The 14,318-nt window shown below is 40.9% G+C and overlaps 1 protein-coding gene across 3 annotated transcripts in view; it reads right to left on the bottom strand.

Annotated features, from left to right (window-relative positions):
- Nucleotides 1–14,318, bottom strand: part of MINDY4 (MINDY lysine 48 deubiquitinase 4) — a 158,431-nt gene that overhangs the window by 86,731 nt on the left and 57,382 nt on the right. For all 3 annotated transcript variants that reach the window (XR_010322748.1, XR_010322747.1, XM_064290116.1), the window contains exon 6: nucleotides 1,639–1,697. Coding sequence is in view for 1 of the 3 variants with exons in the window: in XM_064290116.1 (XP_064146186.1) it covers nucleotides 1,639–1,697 (59 nt within the window). In the remaining 2 variants the exon portion in view is untranslated. The remainder of the gene's footprint in view (nucleotides 1–1,638; nucleotides 1,698–14,318) is intronic.

Below are 14,318 nucleotides of genomic sequence, written 5' to 3'. Positions count from 1 at the left end.
GCCTTCACCAGCAGCTGAACTACAGCTTCCAGAAGAGGAAGCCCCATCTTTTTCTGTTCAGTCTTTGGGCTGCCTTCTCCAGTCCTCAGCTACCTTTGCAAGCCTTATAAACACATCGGTCATTGGGAAGTGAAGGATTACAGAGAGGGAAAAAATGATGGCTTTAAAACGAAGAGTGGATGGTAATGCTGCACGGCTTGATGGGCGGAGGAGGGAAGGAGGTAGTTACACAGATGCACACATAGGTGCAAATTTATCCAGTGGAACATCTAAGATTAGTGTACTTTCCGCCCCTCACTCTTGTATTTTGTTTGTTTTGTTAGTTGCTATCAAGTCAACTCTGGCTCACGCCATCCTATGTATAACAGAACAAAATGTTTCCCAGTCCTGCACCATCATCAGAACTATTGGCATGTTTGAGTCCTGTCAGACAATGTTCTGTTCTGATCCACAGGGTTTTCATTAGCTTATTGGCTAATTTTTGGAAGTAAATCACCAGGTCTTTCTTTCTATTCTGTCTCAGTCCAGAAGTTCCACTGAAACCTATCCACCGTGGATGACTGTGATGGTTAAGATTGTGTGCCAGTTTGGCTGGGCCATGATTCTCGTGTTTAGATGTAATCACTTTCCTGATGGGATCTGCTGTGAGTAGCCAACCAGTTGAAAGGGAGTTTTCTTGGGGATGTGGCCTGCGTCCGAATATAAGAAGATGTTCTGTCTTTTTGCTCGCTCTGGATCCTGCAGCTGCGTCCTATTCATCTGACCTCCAGTTCCTGGGACTTCGACTACCAGCTTATCTGCTGATCTTGGGATTCCTCAATCTTCACAGCCTGTGAGCAGAGCCCTGCTCTCCTACCTGCCGATCTTGGGTTCACCAGCCCTTGCAACTATGTGACTCAAGAGAAGCCTTGCCGTCTTGCCTGCCAGTTTTGGGATTCATTGATATTCATAGCCTGTGAGCAAGAGCCCTGCTTTCCAGCCTGCCAATCTTGGGTTCACCAGCCCTTGCAGCTATGTGAATCAGGAGAAGCCTCTATCCTAATCCAGGGACTTGGGACATTCCAGCCTCTACAATCACAGGAACCGTTTCTTTGACATATATCTCCCTAGATCTATATGTATATGCTTTACTGGTTTTGCTTCTGTAGAGAACTCCGCCTAAAACAATGACCCTGCTGGTGTTTGAAATATTGGTGCCATATCTTTCTGCATCACAGCAATATGCAAGTCACCAATACAACAGACTGACAGATGGGTTTATATTTTACACCTCAGTAATATATTTATAAATTTTTTAAAAGGTGGGCCTCCCCAGACAGAGCTGCACTAATATTTTGATTAAGAGCCATCTTCTGGAGACTTCAATAGGTTCTGAATGGCCTTAAAAGAACCCTCAAATCCAGAAAGGACTCCTCTGGACACTAGTGTAGAAACGGCAAGATTTCTTACAAGGAATTCTCTGGGAGAGAAAGACAGGCAGTGGAAGAAGACATGTCTTCGATGAAAAAGAGAAAAGCCTGTTCTACTCACCAGGCCTGCCATCTGTCTTGAGGTCAGATGGGAGGACAGAAGCCCCCTTCCAGCCAGTGGAGAGTCCCACACCACCCACCAACTTCCAGAGGCCCCAGGTGCACCTACCAAGCTGCAGGACACCCAGTTCATCATCTGCCTTGTCAGACACCGGCAAGTGATTTTTCCTGGAAAAAAGAAAATGTCAATGTAGCACAGGAGATGACAGAGAACTACAAAGAGCAGAGAAAAAGGAAGGAGGAATGGAGGAATTCAGGAGACGGGTTTTCCCTTGCCCTGGCCCTGCCATGTTGTGTGTGGCTTTGCACCAGCCAGCTCCCCTCTCTGAGCCACAGGTTCCATATTGGATGGGGCCAGGTAGCCTCCAAGATCACTTCCAATTCTGTGTTCTGACAAAGACGCACACACACACCAGGCAATGTAGGATGGTAAACACCACTTGATATTGCCAGGAACTGAATGCAAGCACATTTACTAATGTAACTATGGTACTGTTGGGACACACACACACACACACACGAATGTATCCAGTTCTTGTAATCATTGCACAGATATTTTTAAATCTCTTTTTTTTTTTTTTTTTTGGTCACTGTTTTCTTTCTCCCAGCTTTCCTGTAAAGCTATCAACGGCCATTTATAAGCAATCTCTGAAATGCACTAAGGTATTTTGAAGACTCTGTCCTCTATCCTTCTGTTACCTAAAAAACTGTCCTGTAATTCTGATTTGTAAAGTGACGTAAATTTGTGTGCTGAGCTTTCTTAAAACGATCCACTTATTTTAGCTTTCTTTAGATTTTTTTTTCCTTCCAGGATGCATGGATCTGAACGAAAACAAAATGACTTTTTAAAAAGAATGTATTAAAAATAACAATATTACATCACGCTCTTCAAACTCACTTATGATTGAAAAAAAAAAATGACAGCCCTTTTGAACGTGGCATTGAAATATATTTTCCTCCAACATCCTTGCAGGGTAAGATATGATTGAATTAACAATCAGAATCTTGCTATGCTACATTCTATTGAATTGGCTTCCTCTTGAAGATGTATGAAGGGGTATGAGTAGAAGACTACGTAGGACACGCTGTACCGAATCCATGAACATGAACTTCTTTGGACTCTGAGTTTCTTTCCCTGATGCTGGAACACAGTGCTTCCTCCCTCCTAGGCAGCCCCAACACTCCCCTTGTCCTCCCCTACTCAGTCAAGCTCATTTTGTTCAACTTGAAACCACAAATTTTCTACACCCATTTGGTGCTGGGATTCTACAGAAGTTCTTGGAGGGGAATGAGCTAGAATGGGCTAGAATGAAAAATCAGGGCACCGAGAGGCAGGAGAAGGGTGTACCAGGGAGTCAGGGCCAAGCTGGCTTGGAGGCCTGCCCACGATGAGAAACCACACCCTCTGAGAAGCCTCCTCCAGCTGTACCTCTCCCACCACCCCACCCCCCTCAACTCTGCAGCCGAGGCCGAGGAGCTGAGTGCCACCTCTGTCTACCCCTCTGTCACTGTCTCATCTGGAGACCCAGGCAAGGTGCTTCCCGTCCCTGATCCTGTCTGGGAAGTAGGGATCTAGGCACTCGAAGAGACGGCCTCTAAACTCCCCCTTGAGCCATTTCAAGCAGGGAACAGGAGCAGCAGAGACGTCTCTCAGACACCCCAAGTTCTATAACATCTCTCTTGGCAGGTATACCAAGTCCTACATCTCTGCTCTCTACCTCTTCACCTCTCACCTTGTTGTTAGCTGCCGTGGAGTCAACCACCGACTCATGACTCTGCCATGTACAATGGAACTAAATGCTGCTGGGCCCTGCACCATCCCCATAATCAGCTGGGGAACAACCATTGAGATCCATAGGGTTTTCACTGGCTGATTTTCCAGAAGTAGATCACCAGGCTTTTCTTCCTAGTTCATCTTGGGCTGGAAGCTCCAATGAAACCTGTTCAGCATCATAGCAACACGTAAGCCTCCATGGACAGATGGGTGGTGGCTGAGCTTGAGGTGTAATGGCCAGAAATCAAACCCAGGCCTCCCACATGGAAGGCAGGAATTCTATCACTGAACCACCACTAACCCCCACCTCTCACCTAGATGATTTGAAAAGCGTCCTAACTGGTTGGTGGCCTCCAGTGTGACATCCCCCATACCACAAACCTTCACTTGGCTGTCAAAGTCATCTTTTTAAAAGGCAAATCTGACTATGCCACTGCCGAGCTGAAATTCCTTAAAGGATCCACAGCAGCAGCAGCACTACCCATGGCAAGAATAATACTTATAAAAATAACAGGAATAATAATAGCAAATACTTTATGACTTTTTTGTATGTTCCAGGACTGTGCTAAGTCTTTACAGGCATTAACAGTCATAGGTGTCTCAGAATAGACCTTGAAGCAGTTATTTCACTGAGACTAAGAGAGGTTCAGTAATTTTCCCAGGGTCACACAGCATGTAAGTGACAGCACTGGAATTTGAACCCAGGCAATGTCTCTAAAGATAATGAAAGTAACCACCACATATACTGCTTCCTTCTGGAATAAAATCCAGGACCATCAGGGTACCCTACAACGCTCTCCACAACCTGGCCATCTACTGCCCCAGCTCCTTAAACTCCCCTGTGTCCTCACACTCCACCTGCTTTTCCTCCACGTGGAACTTCTCAGCCCACACCTCTGTACCTTTTCACAAGCTGTTCACTCTGCCTAGAGTACAGTTCAGCAAACTCATACTAATCCTCCAAAGCCCAACTGGGCTGTTACCTCTTCCTCAACTACAAAAAAAAAAAAAAAAAAGAATTTTTTTTTTTTTTAAAAGCACATGTTTATTTCTTCACTCACTCACTCATCCAGTGTCTTAGTTATCTACTGCTGCAGTAACAGGAATACCATAAGTGGGTGGCTTTAAAGAACAGAGATTTGTTTTCTCACAATTCAGGAGACCAGAAGTCTGAATTCAGGGCACCAGCTCTAGGGGAAGGCTCTCTCTCTGTTAGCTATGGTGGAAGGTCTTTGTCTCTTTCAGCTTCTATACCCCCAGCATTCCTCAGTTCCTTGGCAATCGTCATGTGGCATCTGTCTTTCCCATTTGTGGTTGCTCCTGTGTCTAATCTGCTCTTTTGATAACTCCAGAAGTGATTAGATTTAGGCTGAATCCTACACTGATTGTGGCCTCATTAACATAACAAAGAAAACCCTATTTCCAAACTGGATCAAATCCACAGGTATGTTGTTGTTGTTAGGTGCCTTCAAGTCAGTTCGACTCATAGCGACCCTACAGTGGAATGAAACACGGCCATCCTCACAATCTTTGTTACACTTGAGCCCCTTGTTGCAGCCACTGTGTCAGTCCGTCTCCTCAAGGGCCTTCCTCCTTTTCGCTGACCCTCTACTTTACCAAGCATGATGTCCTTCTCCAGGGACCAGTGCCTCCTGATAACATGTCCAAAGTATGTAAGACAAAGTCTCACTGTTCTTACTCCTAAGGAGCATTCATTGTTCAGCTTCTGCATGCATATGAGGTGACTGAAAGTACCATGGCTTGGGTCAGGGACACCTTAGACCTCAAATCCATTGAATAAGGAAGACTGAAGAAAAATCAATGCCTTTGAATTATGGTGTTGGCAAAGAGTACTGAATATACCATGGACTGCCAAAAGAATGAACAAATCTGTCTTGGAAGAAATATAGCCAGAATGCTCCTTAGAACCTAGGATGGTGAGACTTCATCTCAAGTACTTTGGACATATTATCAGGAGGGATAGGTCCCTGGAGAAAGACTTCATGCTTGGTAAAGTAGAGGGTCATGAAAAAAGAGGAAGACCCTCAACGAGATCCACAGTTATAGGGGTTAGAAATCCAACATACATTTTGGGGGGGACACAATTTCAATCCATAACAACCAGCAAACATGTGGCAGCTATCTGCCAAACCTATCTCCGCCCCCTAACATTGGGAAGACCCAGACATATAAAATGAACAGACATAAATTGCAATATAACACGACGAGCTAAACTGAATAATTGTACCCTAAGATATCTGTGTTCTAATCCCTGGAACCTGTGAATGTTACCTTACATGGCAGAAGGAATTTTGCAGACATGATTAAATTAAGGATCTCGAGATGGGGAGAGTATCCTGGATTATCCAGGTGGACCCAATATAATCACACTGTCCTCGTAACATAAAGGCAGAAAGAGATTTGACACTGAAGAGGAGAAGGAGATGTGAGGAAGAAAGTAGAGATTGGAGTGGATTTGAAGATGGAGGAAGAGGCTACGAGCCAAGAAATACACTAGAAGCTGAAAAAGGAAAGGAAATGGATTCTCCCTTATAGCCTCCAGAAGGAACCTGCTGACTCCTTGACTTTAGCCCAATGGTACTAATTTCACACTTCTGTCCTCTAGAACTGTTAGAGAATAGCTTTGTGTTGTTTTAAACTGCTATATTTGTGGTAATTTGTAATAGCAGCAGTAAGAATGAATACACATGGTAAGAGTTACAACCAAGGAGGAACAAAGACTGTGGTATTATCTGGGTCTCCTCTGCATCCTGGAGTGACTAGCACAGAAGCCAAGTAGCTTGCATAAAGTCACACAACTCAGGAATGCCAGAGTCAGGACTCAAACCCAGGCTGCTTTCTCCAAATCCTCTATTTTGTTCTTTCCTCTACTTTACGTTTCTTTCCTCTCCAGATACTTCCCTGGCCTCCTGTGGTCCACAGAAAGTCCAAACCCCCACGTGGTCCCTTTGGTTTCTGAGGACAAAGCCATGGGACAGGCAGGTGGCCATGAGCCGTGGTGAGAGGGTGGGGTGATATTCCCACTGGGTGGGGAGCAGCTGGGACTGTCCCCCCAGTCATGAGACTTCCACCCGGCAGGCCACCCATCAGCTACAACCACCCAGCTCAGATACTGTGCCCATTTTCCATAGATCCCATCACCAGAGGAGACAGTCCATTACCATTACGCTCACACTTGGAGAATGTGCTTATTGTTCCTTTCATGTGTTCCTTTGTGGTGTAAGCAATACAAAGTTCAAAAGGTCAATTTAAAAGCATGTTCTTGCTTTGGAGTGAAAACTATTATGAACAACAATGACAAAAAGATAAATCAAGTGATTCAAAATGTTTTTTCAAAATGTGATTGTATAGATAACCCAGAGACATATGTCAAAGTGTGCACCTAATAAATCTATGGGAGGAAGGCTGCAGAGCCCCAGCTCGCTGCTTTACCCAAGTCTTCCACATCCATCAATATCCTGCCAGAAACATGTTGTGGCTGTGTGCTGTTGAATTGATTCCAACTCATAGAGACCCTATAGCACAGAGTAGAACTGCCTCATGGGGTTTCCCGGGCTGTAATCTTTATCAGAGCAGATCTTCTGGTCTTTTCTCCCGCGGAGCTGCTGGTGGGTTTGAACCACTCACCTTTTGTTAGCAGCTGAGCACTTAACCATTGCACCACCAGGGCTCCTTTACAGAAACACAAAGAGCCTCAAATGGGACACGTAAAAATAAATCCACACCTGCATGCTATACTGAAACTATAGAATGCCAAAGGCAAAGAGGAAAATCCTAAATGAAACTACAGAGAGAAGGTAAATTATCTACAAATGAATACCAATTACTTTAACGGTTGACTTCTCTTTGACAACAATAAGGGCCAAAAGATAATAAAGTAACATCTTCAAAGCACTCAGAGAAAATGACTGTCAACTTAGAAATTGTCAAATAAAATATCACTGAAGGTAAGGACAAAATGAAGACTAAGAAAGTTTTATAAAGCAGTTAATTCACTGAGTCTCAGAGAGGTTCAGTAATTTCCCCAGGGTCACACAGCAGGTAAGTGGCAGCACAGGAACTTGAACCTAGGCAAGGAATAACTCTAAAGATAATGGAAGCAACCACAACTTATAGTGCTTTCTTATGGAATAAAATCCAGGCCCATTAGGGTGCCTTATCACAGACCTTCACTGAATGAACTACTAGAGAACTTATTTCAGGAAGAAGGAAATTGAACCCAGAAGAAGAGTAAATGACAGCAATAGTAACAAAAGAAATCAGTAAAAAATTAGATAAATATAAATGAGAACTAACAATAAAAACGATAATAAAGATAACAACCAATTTAGGGGGAGTTAAAAACAATGTGAAACAAATATTAGACAATAATAAACAGGGAACTTGGGAAGGAGGAGTGATCAGAGTTAAAGCTTTCTAAAATCCTTGCATTTTTTGAGGGGATAGAGAGATTGGTGAAATTTAAAGTCAATTATGATTAAAAATTTAAGAGTAACCACTAAAACAGTAAAAATGTAATGTATAACTTCCAAGTCAGAAAAGAAAAGAAGGAAATATATATACTAGTCAATTCACCAAAAGGAGAAAAACAAATAAAGAGAAAGTGTGGCAAAATGAAAGTATAAAATATAACAGGACATACGAATCCAAGTGTATCAGAACTTCTAATAAAGGCAGTTAAAAAACGGAGACACTGAGATTGCATTTTTTTTTTTAATTAGCCAAATCTCTTTCAAGAGACATATCCCTAAAATATGACTCAAAACGTTAACACTAAAGCATGGGAAAAAATATGCCACTTGTTAAGAACTAGATGGTGCCTGGCTACAACTGATGACTGCCCTGACAGGGAACACAACAGAGAGCCCCTGAGGGAGCAGGAGAGCAGTGGGATGCAGACCTCAAATTCTCATAAAAAGACCAGACCTAATGGTCTGAGACTAGAAGGACCCCAGTGGTCACGGTCCCCAGACCTTCTGTTAGCCCAAGACAGGAACCATTCCCAAAGCCAACTCTTCAGACAGGGATTGGATTGGACAATGGGATAGAAAATGATGCTGATGAAGAATGAGCTTCTTGGATCAAGTAGACAGTTGAGACTATGTGGGCAGCTCCTATCTGGAGGGGAGATGAGAGAGCAGAGGGGGTCAGAAGCTGGCGGAATGGACACGAAAAGAAAGCATGGAGGGAAGGAGTGTGCTGTCTCATTGGGGGAGAGCAATTAGGAGTATACAGCAAGGTGTATATAAATTTTTGTGTGAGAGATTGACTCGATTTATAAACTTTCACTTAAAAGCACAATAAAACATTTTTTTAAATATATGCCACTTGTATACTACCATTTAAAAGGTGACGCCACCAGAGTATTATCAGACAAAAATAAACATCAAGAGAAAAAAAGCATTATTAGTGATAAACTTATTTATTGTACCATAATAAAAGGTGCAATAAAAGAAAAGTAAATATAACCATCATGAGCCTCTATGCACCTAACAACAGAGCCTCAAAATATATAAACTAAAAAATTGACAGAATTACAAAAAGAAATTGTTCAAACTATGACCATGGTAGAAAATTTTAACACGCTTATTTCGGCAACTAATAGATCAAGCAGAAGAAACATTAATGAGAATATGGAATATTTGAACACTGCAGTAATATGCTTGGTTTTAATACACCCAACTGCTCAATAATATATATTCTTTTCAAGCACACATGGCATATTTATAAAGATTGATCACATCGAAGGCCACACTCATACCTCAAAATATTCCAAACTGTGTTTCTGAGCACAAAATAATAAAAATAGAATTCAATAGGAGGATAGCTTCTTCCTACACCCCAAAAAACCCCCACATATTAATAAATTTTAAAGTAGTAATAGTCAAAATTAAAAAATATTTCAAAGTGATTAACATTTAAAACAGAACTTAAACTTGTGGGAAGCAGCTAAACTGGCACTTAGAGGGAAATGTATAGCATAAATACACCTGTTACTGTAAAGGAAAGGATGAAAAGTAATGAGGTAAGCATCCAATTTCAGAAAGAGAACAACAGAGCAAACTAAAAGAGAATAGGAAGGAGGAAAAAAATAAATGTAAGATTAAAAAATTAATAAAATAAAGAAATAATAAATAGATTCAATAGCCCCCAAAACTAGTTTTTGAAAAGACTAATAAAAAGACAAGCCTTTGGAAAATTTATAAAGAAAAAAAGAAAAGAGCAGAAAGGGAGGGGGGATATAACTTAATGTTACAAATAGAATTTTTTCAATAAGAAGAGAAAACTTTAGCAAAATTGATAAGGAAAAAAAGAAAGAATACAAGTAAGTAATATTAAGAGTGGAAAGGGAGAATATAACTTAACATTACAGAAGAATTTTTTTCATTAAAAATAAAATACTATAAATAAGTTTAAACCAATACATTTTAAATTGACAGACCGGACCATTTTCTAAGAAGCCCTGGCAGCACAGCGGTTAAAAGCACTCAGCTGTTAACTAAAAGGTCGGTGGTTCAATGCTTCCAGCTGCTCCATGAGAGAACAATGTAGCAGTCTGCTTCTGTAGAGATTTATAGCTTTGGAAGCCTGGGCAGTTCTACTCTGTCCTATAGGGTCTCTATAAGTCAGAATCAACTTGACAATGGTTTAGTTTGGTTTGGATCATTTTCTAGAAAAAGTGCAAAAGAATGAATGTTAATTCTTGACTTAAAAATGAGTAGAAAATCTTAAAAGATCTATAACTTCTAGGAAAAAAAAAAGAGAATCAATGATTTAAAATCTATGCCAAATCCAACCCCACCATAGACACAAAGCACCAGGTCCAAACAGTTTACAGCTGTGCCCCACCAAATATAGGAAAAATCTCCCAATTTACAGTCTCAAATATAGTGCAGTGATTAAGCACTCAGACTCTAGAGCCACCCAGCCTGGCTATTAATCCCACTCCACCACTAATCATCTGTGCAGGGCAAGTATGTTTCCAGCCATCTTTATGCTTCCGTTTCCTCCTCTATAAAGGGAGGTTAAAATAGGGTCCTACCTCATAAGATTGTTGAGAGAATAAATGAGTAAATATACATCAAGAATTAAAAAATCCTGCCTGAGACACAGTGATTGCTATGTGTTAGCTGAGATGATGACAATTAATGAAGCTAGTATAACCTTGATTCCACAAACTTAATAGTTATAAACCTAAGTGCAAATACATGAAATAAAGGGGAAATTCCTCAACATAATAAAGGGCATCTATACAAAACCAGGAAACCCTGGTGGCATAGTGGTTAAGTGCTACGGTTGCTAACCAAGAGGTCAGCAGTTCAAATCTGCCAGGTGCTCCTTGGAAACTATACAGGGCAGTTCCACTCTGTCCTATAGGGTCTCTATGAGTTGGAATCAATTCAACAGCCATGGGTTTACACGAAACCAACAGCCAATATCATTCTTAATGGAGAGAGGCTGAAAGCATTCCCCCTAAGAATAGGAACAAGACAAGGATGCCCTTTATCACCACTCTTATTTAACTTTGTGGTGGATGTCCTAGCAAGAGCAATAAGGCAAGAAAAAGGAATAAAAGGCACACAAATTGGAAAGGAAGAAGTAAAGCTATCCCAATTTGCAAATGATATGATCCTATATATAGAGAACACCAAAAATTCCTCAAGAAAAACACTGGAACTAATAGATTCAGCAGAGTAGCAGGATACAAAACCAACATACAAAAATCAGTTGGATTCCTATACACCAACAATGAGAACTTTGAAAAGGAAGTCAGGAAAATAACACCATTTATAATAGCCCCTAAAAAGATAAAATACTTAAGAATAAATCTAACCAGGAACATAAAAGACCTATGCAAGGAAAACTACAAAACACTACTGCAAGAAACAAAAAGGGATCTACAGAAATGGAAAAAGATACCATGATCATGGATAGAAAGACTCATCTTTGTGAAAATGTCAATTCTACCCAAAGCAATCTACAGATATAATGCAATCTGACCCAAATACCAACAGCATTCTTTAATTAGATGGAAAAACTAATCACCAACTTCGTACAGAAAGAAAAGAGGCCCTGGATCAGCAAAACATTATTGAAGAAAAAGAACAAAGTAGGAAGCCTCACACTACCTGATCTCAGAACCTACTATACAGTCACAGTAGTTAAAACAGCCTGGTACTGGTGCAATGGCAGGCACATAGACTAATGGAACAGGATCAAGAACCCAGACATAAATCCATCCACCTGTGGCCAGCTGATCTTCGACAAAGTACCAAAGCCCATTAAATGGGGAAAAGACAGTTTTTTTTAACAAATGGTGCTTGCGAAACTGGATATCCATCTGTAAAAAAATGAAACAGGACCCATACCTCACTTCATACACAAAAACTGACTCAAAATAGATCAAAGAACTAAATATAAAACCTGAAACGATAAAGATCATGGAAGAAAAAATAGGAACAATGCTAGGGGCCCTGATAAAGATACATGGCATAAATTCCATACAAACCATAACTAACAATGCACAAACACCAGAAGAGAAACTAGATAACTGAGAGCTCCTAAAAATTAAACACTTACGCTCATCAAAAGACTTCGCCAAAAGGGTAAAAGGAGAACCTACAAACTGGGAAAAAGTGTTTTTCTAGGACATATCCAACTTGGGTCTAATCTCTGAAATTTATAGAGCACTTCATCACCTCAATAACAAAAATACAAATATTCCAATTAAGAAACAGGCAAAGGATATGAACAGGCACTTCACCAAAGAAAACATTCAGGTAGCTAACAGACAGATGAAGAAATGTTCCTGATCATTAGCCGTTAGCCAAACGCAAATCAAAACTACTATGAGATACCATCTCATTCCAACATTACTAGCACTAATCAAAAAAGGAGGAAATAACAAATGTTGGAGAGGTTTTGAGGAGATTGGAACTCTTATGCACTGCTGGTGGGAATGCAAAATGGTACAACCACTGTGGAAAATAATATGGCACCTCCTTAAAAAGCTAGAAATACAAATATCATCCAATACATCAATCCCACTCCTAGAAGTATATCCTAGAGAAATAAGAGCCGTCACATGAATAGACATACGCACATCCATGTTCTTTGCAGCATTATTTACAATAGCAAAACCATGGAAACAACCTCAGTGCCCATCAACGGATGAATGGATAAACAAATTATGGAATACTACACAACAGTAAAGAACAACGATGAATCCACAAAACATCTCACAGCATGGATGAATCTGAAGAGTATTATACTGAATAAGGTAAGTCAAACACAAAGGACAATTATTATATGAGACCACAATTATAAAAACCCAAGAAAAGGTTTACACACAGAAAAAAAACAATCCTTGATGATTGGGGGGCAGGGGAGGAGCTGGAGAGGAAATCACTAACTAGGTAAAAGACAAGTGTTAACTTTGGTGAAAGGAAAGACAACACACAATATAGGGGAAGTCAGCATAGTTTGAACAAGGCAAAACCATAGAAGCTTCCTAGACACATTCAAACACTTGAGGGATCCAGTTACTGAGGCTGAGGGCTAGGGACCATGGTCTCAGGGGACATCAAGGTCAATTGGCATAACATGGTTCAAAAAGAAAAATGTGCTACATCCTACTTTGATGAGGCGCATCAGATATTAAAAGCTTGAGAGCAGCAACCTAAAAGGCATCTGTTGGTCCCATCACATTCAGAGCAAAGGACAAGGAAGAAAACCAAAGGCACAAGCAAAATGTCAGTCCAAAGGACTAATGGACCACATGAACCACAGGCTTCACAAACCTGAGCCCAGAACAACTAGATGGTGCCCGGCTACCACCACCGACCATTCTGACAGGGATCACAATACGGGCTTCCTGACAGAGCTGGAGAAAAATGTACAGTGAAATTCACAAAAAAAAGACCAGCCCTATTGGTTTGACAGAGACTGGAGGAAACCCTGAGAATATGGCCCCCAACATCCTGCTAACTCAGAACTGAAGCCACTCTCAAAGTTAGCTTTTCAGCCAAAGATTAGACAGGCCTATAAAACAACAATAACACACGTGAGGAACATGCTTCTTAGTTCAGTCAAGTATACGATGTCAAATGAGCAACATCTGCCCAAAAGTAAAGATGAGAAGGCAGGAAGGGGCAGGAAATCTGGATGAATGGACACAGGGAACCCAGGTGTAAAGGGAAAAGGGGATAGTGCTAACACACTGCGGGGATTGCAACCAATGTCACAAAACAATTTGTGTATAAATTTTTGAATGAGATAAAATAATAGACATCAGCAACAGTAGACTTATGCATCAGACAAGAGTTTGAAGAAAATCATGTGAGAACATTTTAACATTGAAAAATCTAATGTAATTCACTACAGCAACAGGTTACAGAAAAAGCATTTGATAAAAATAAATATCCATATTTTAAAAAAAAGCACTCTTAGCAAAACTAGTCATGGGAAGGATTTTCCTTTATCTGATATTCGTGTGTGTGGGTGTGTGTGTGTGTGTGAGTGTGAGTGTAGGTAGGTAAGAGGTAGATACATAAATACAGATAGCTGCTGTCGAATCAACTCTGACTCATGGAGACCATATGTTACACAGAACAAAACATTGCCAGGTCCCGCATCATTCTCACAGTCATTGGAATGTTCAAGTCCATTGTTCTGCGGCTATTGTGCCAATCCACCTCTGCTTCACCAAACATGATGTCCTCCTCCAGCAATTGATCCCTCCCAATGACATGCCCAAACCAAGTGAGTCCAACAATGTTCTGGTGTGATCCATAAGGTTTTCATAGGTTAATTTTCAGAAGTAGATCACTAGACCTTTCTTCCTAGTCTGTCCAGAAGCCCCACTGAAACCTGTCCACCATGGGTAACCCTGCTGGTATTTAAAATACCAAAGGCATAGCTTCCAGCATCATAGCAACATGCAAACCACCACAGGAGGACAAATGGAGAGGCAGATGGTAGACGTATACATATCC

The sequence above is a fragment of the Loxodonta africana genome, chromosome 8 (assembly GCF_030014295.1).
Source record: "Loxodonta africana isolate mLoxAfr1 chromosome 8, mLoxAfr1.hap2, whole genome shotgun sequence".
Lineage (NCBI taxonomy): Eukaryota > Metazoa > Chordata > Mammalia > Proboscidea > Elephantidae > Loxodonta > Loxodonta africana.
The sequence above is the reverse complement of the archived record's forward strand: the minus strand, read 5'-3'. Positions and strand labels throughout refer to the sequence as shown.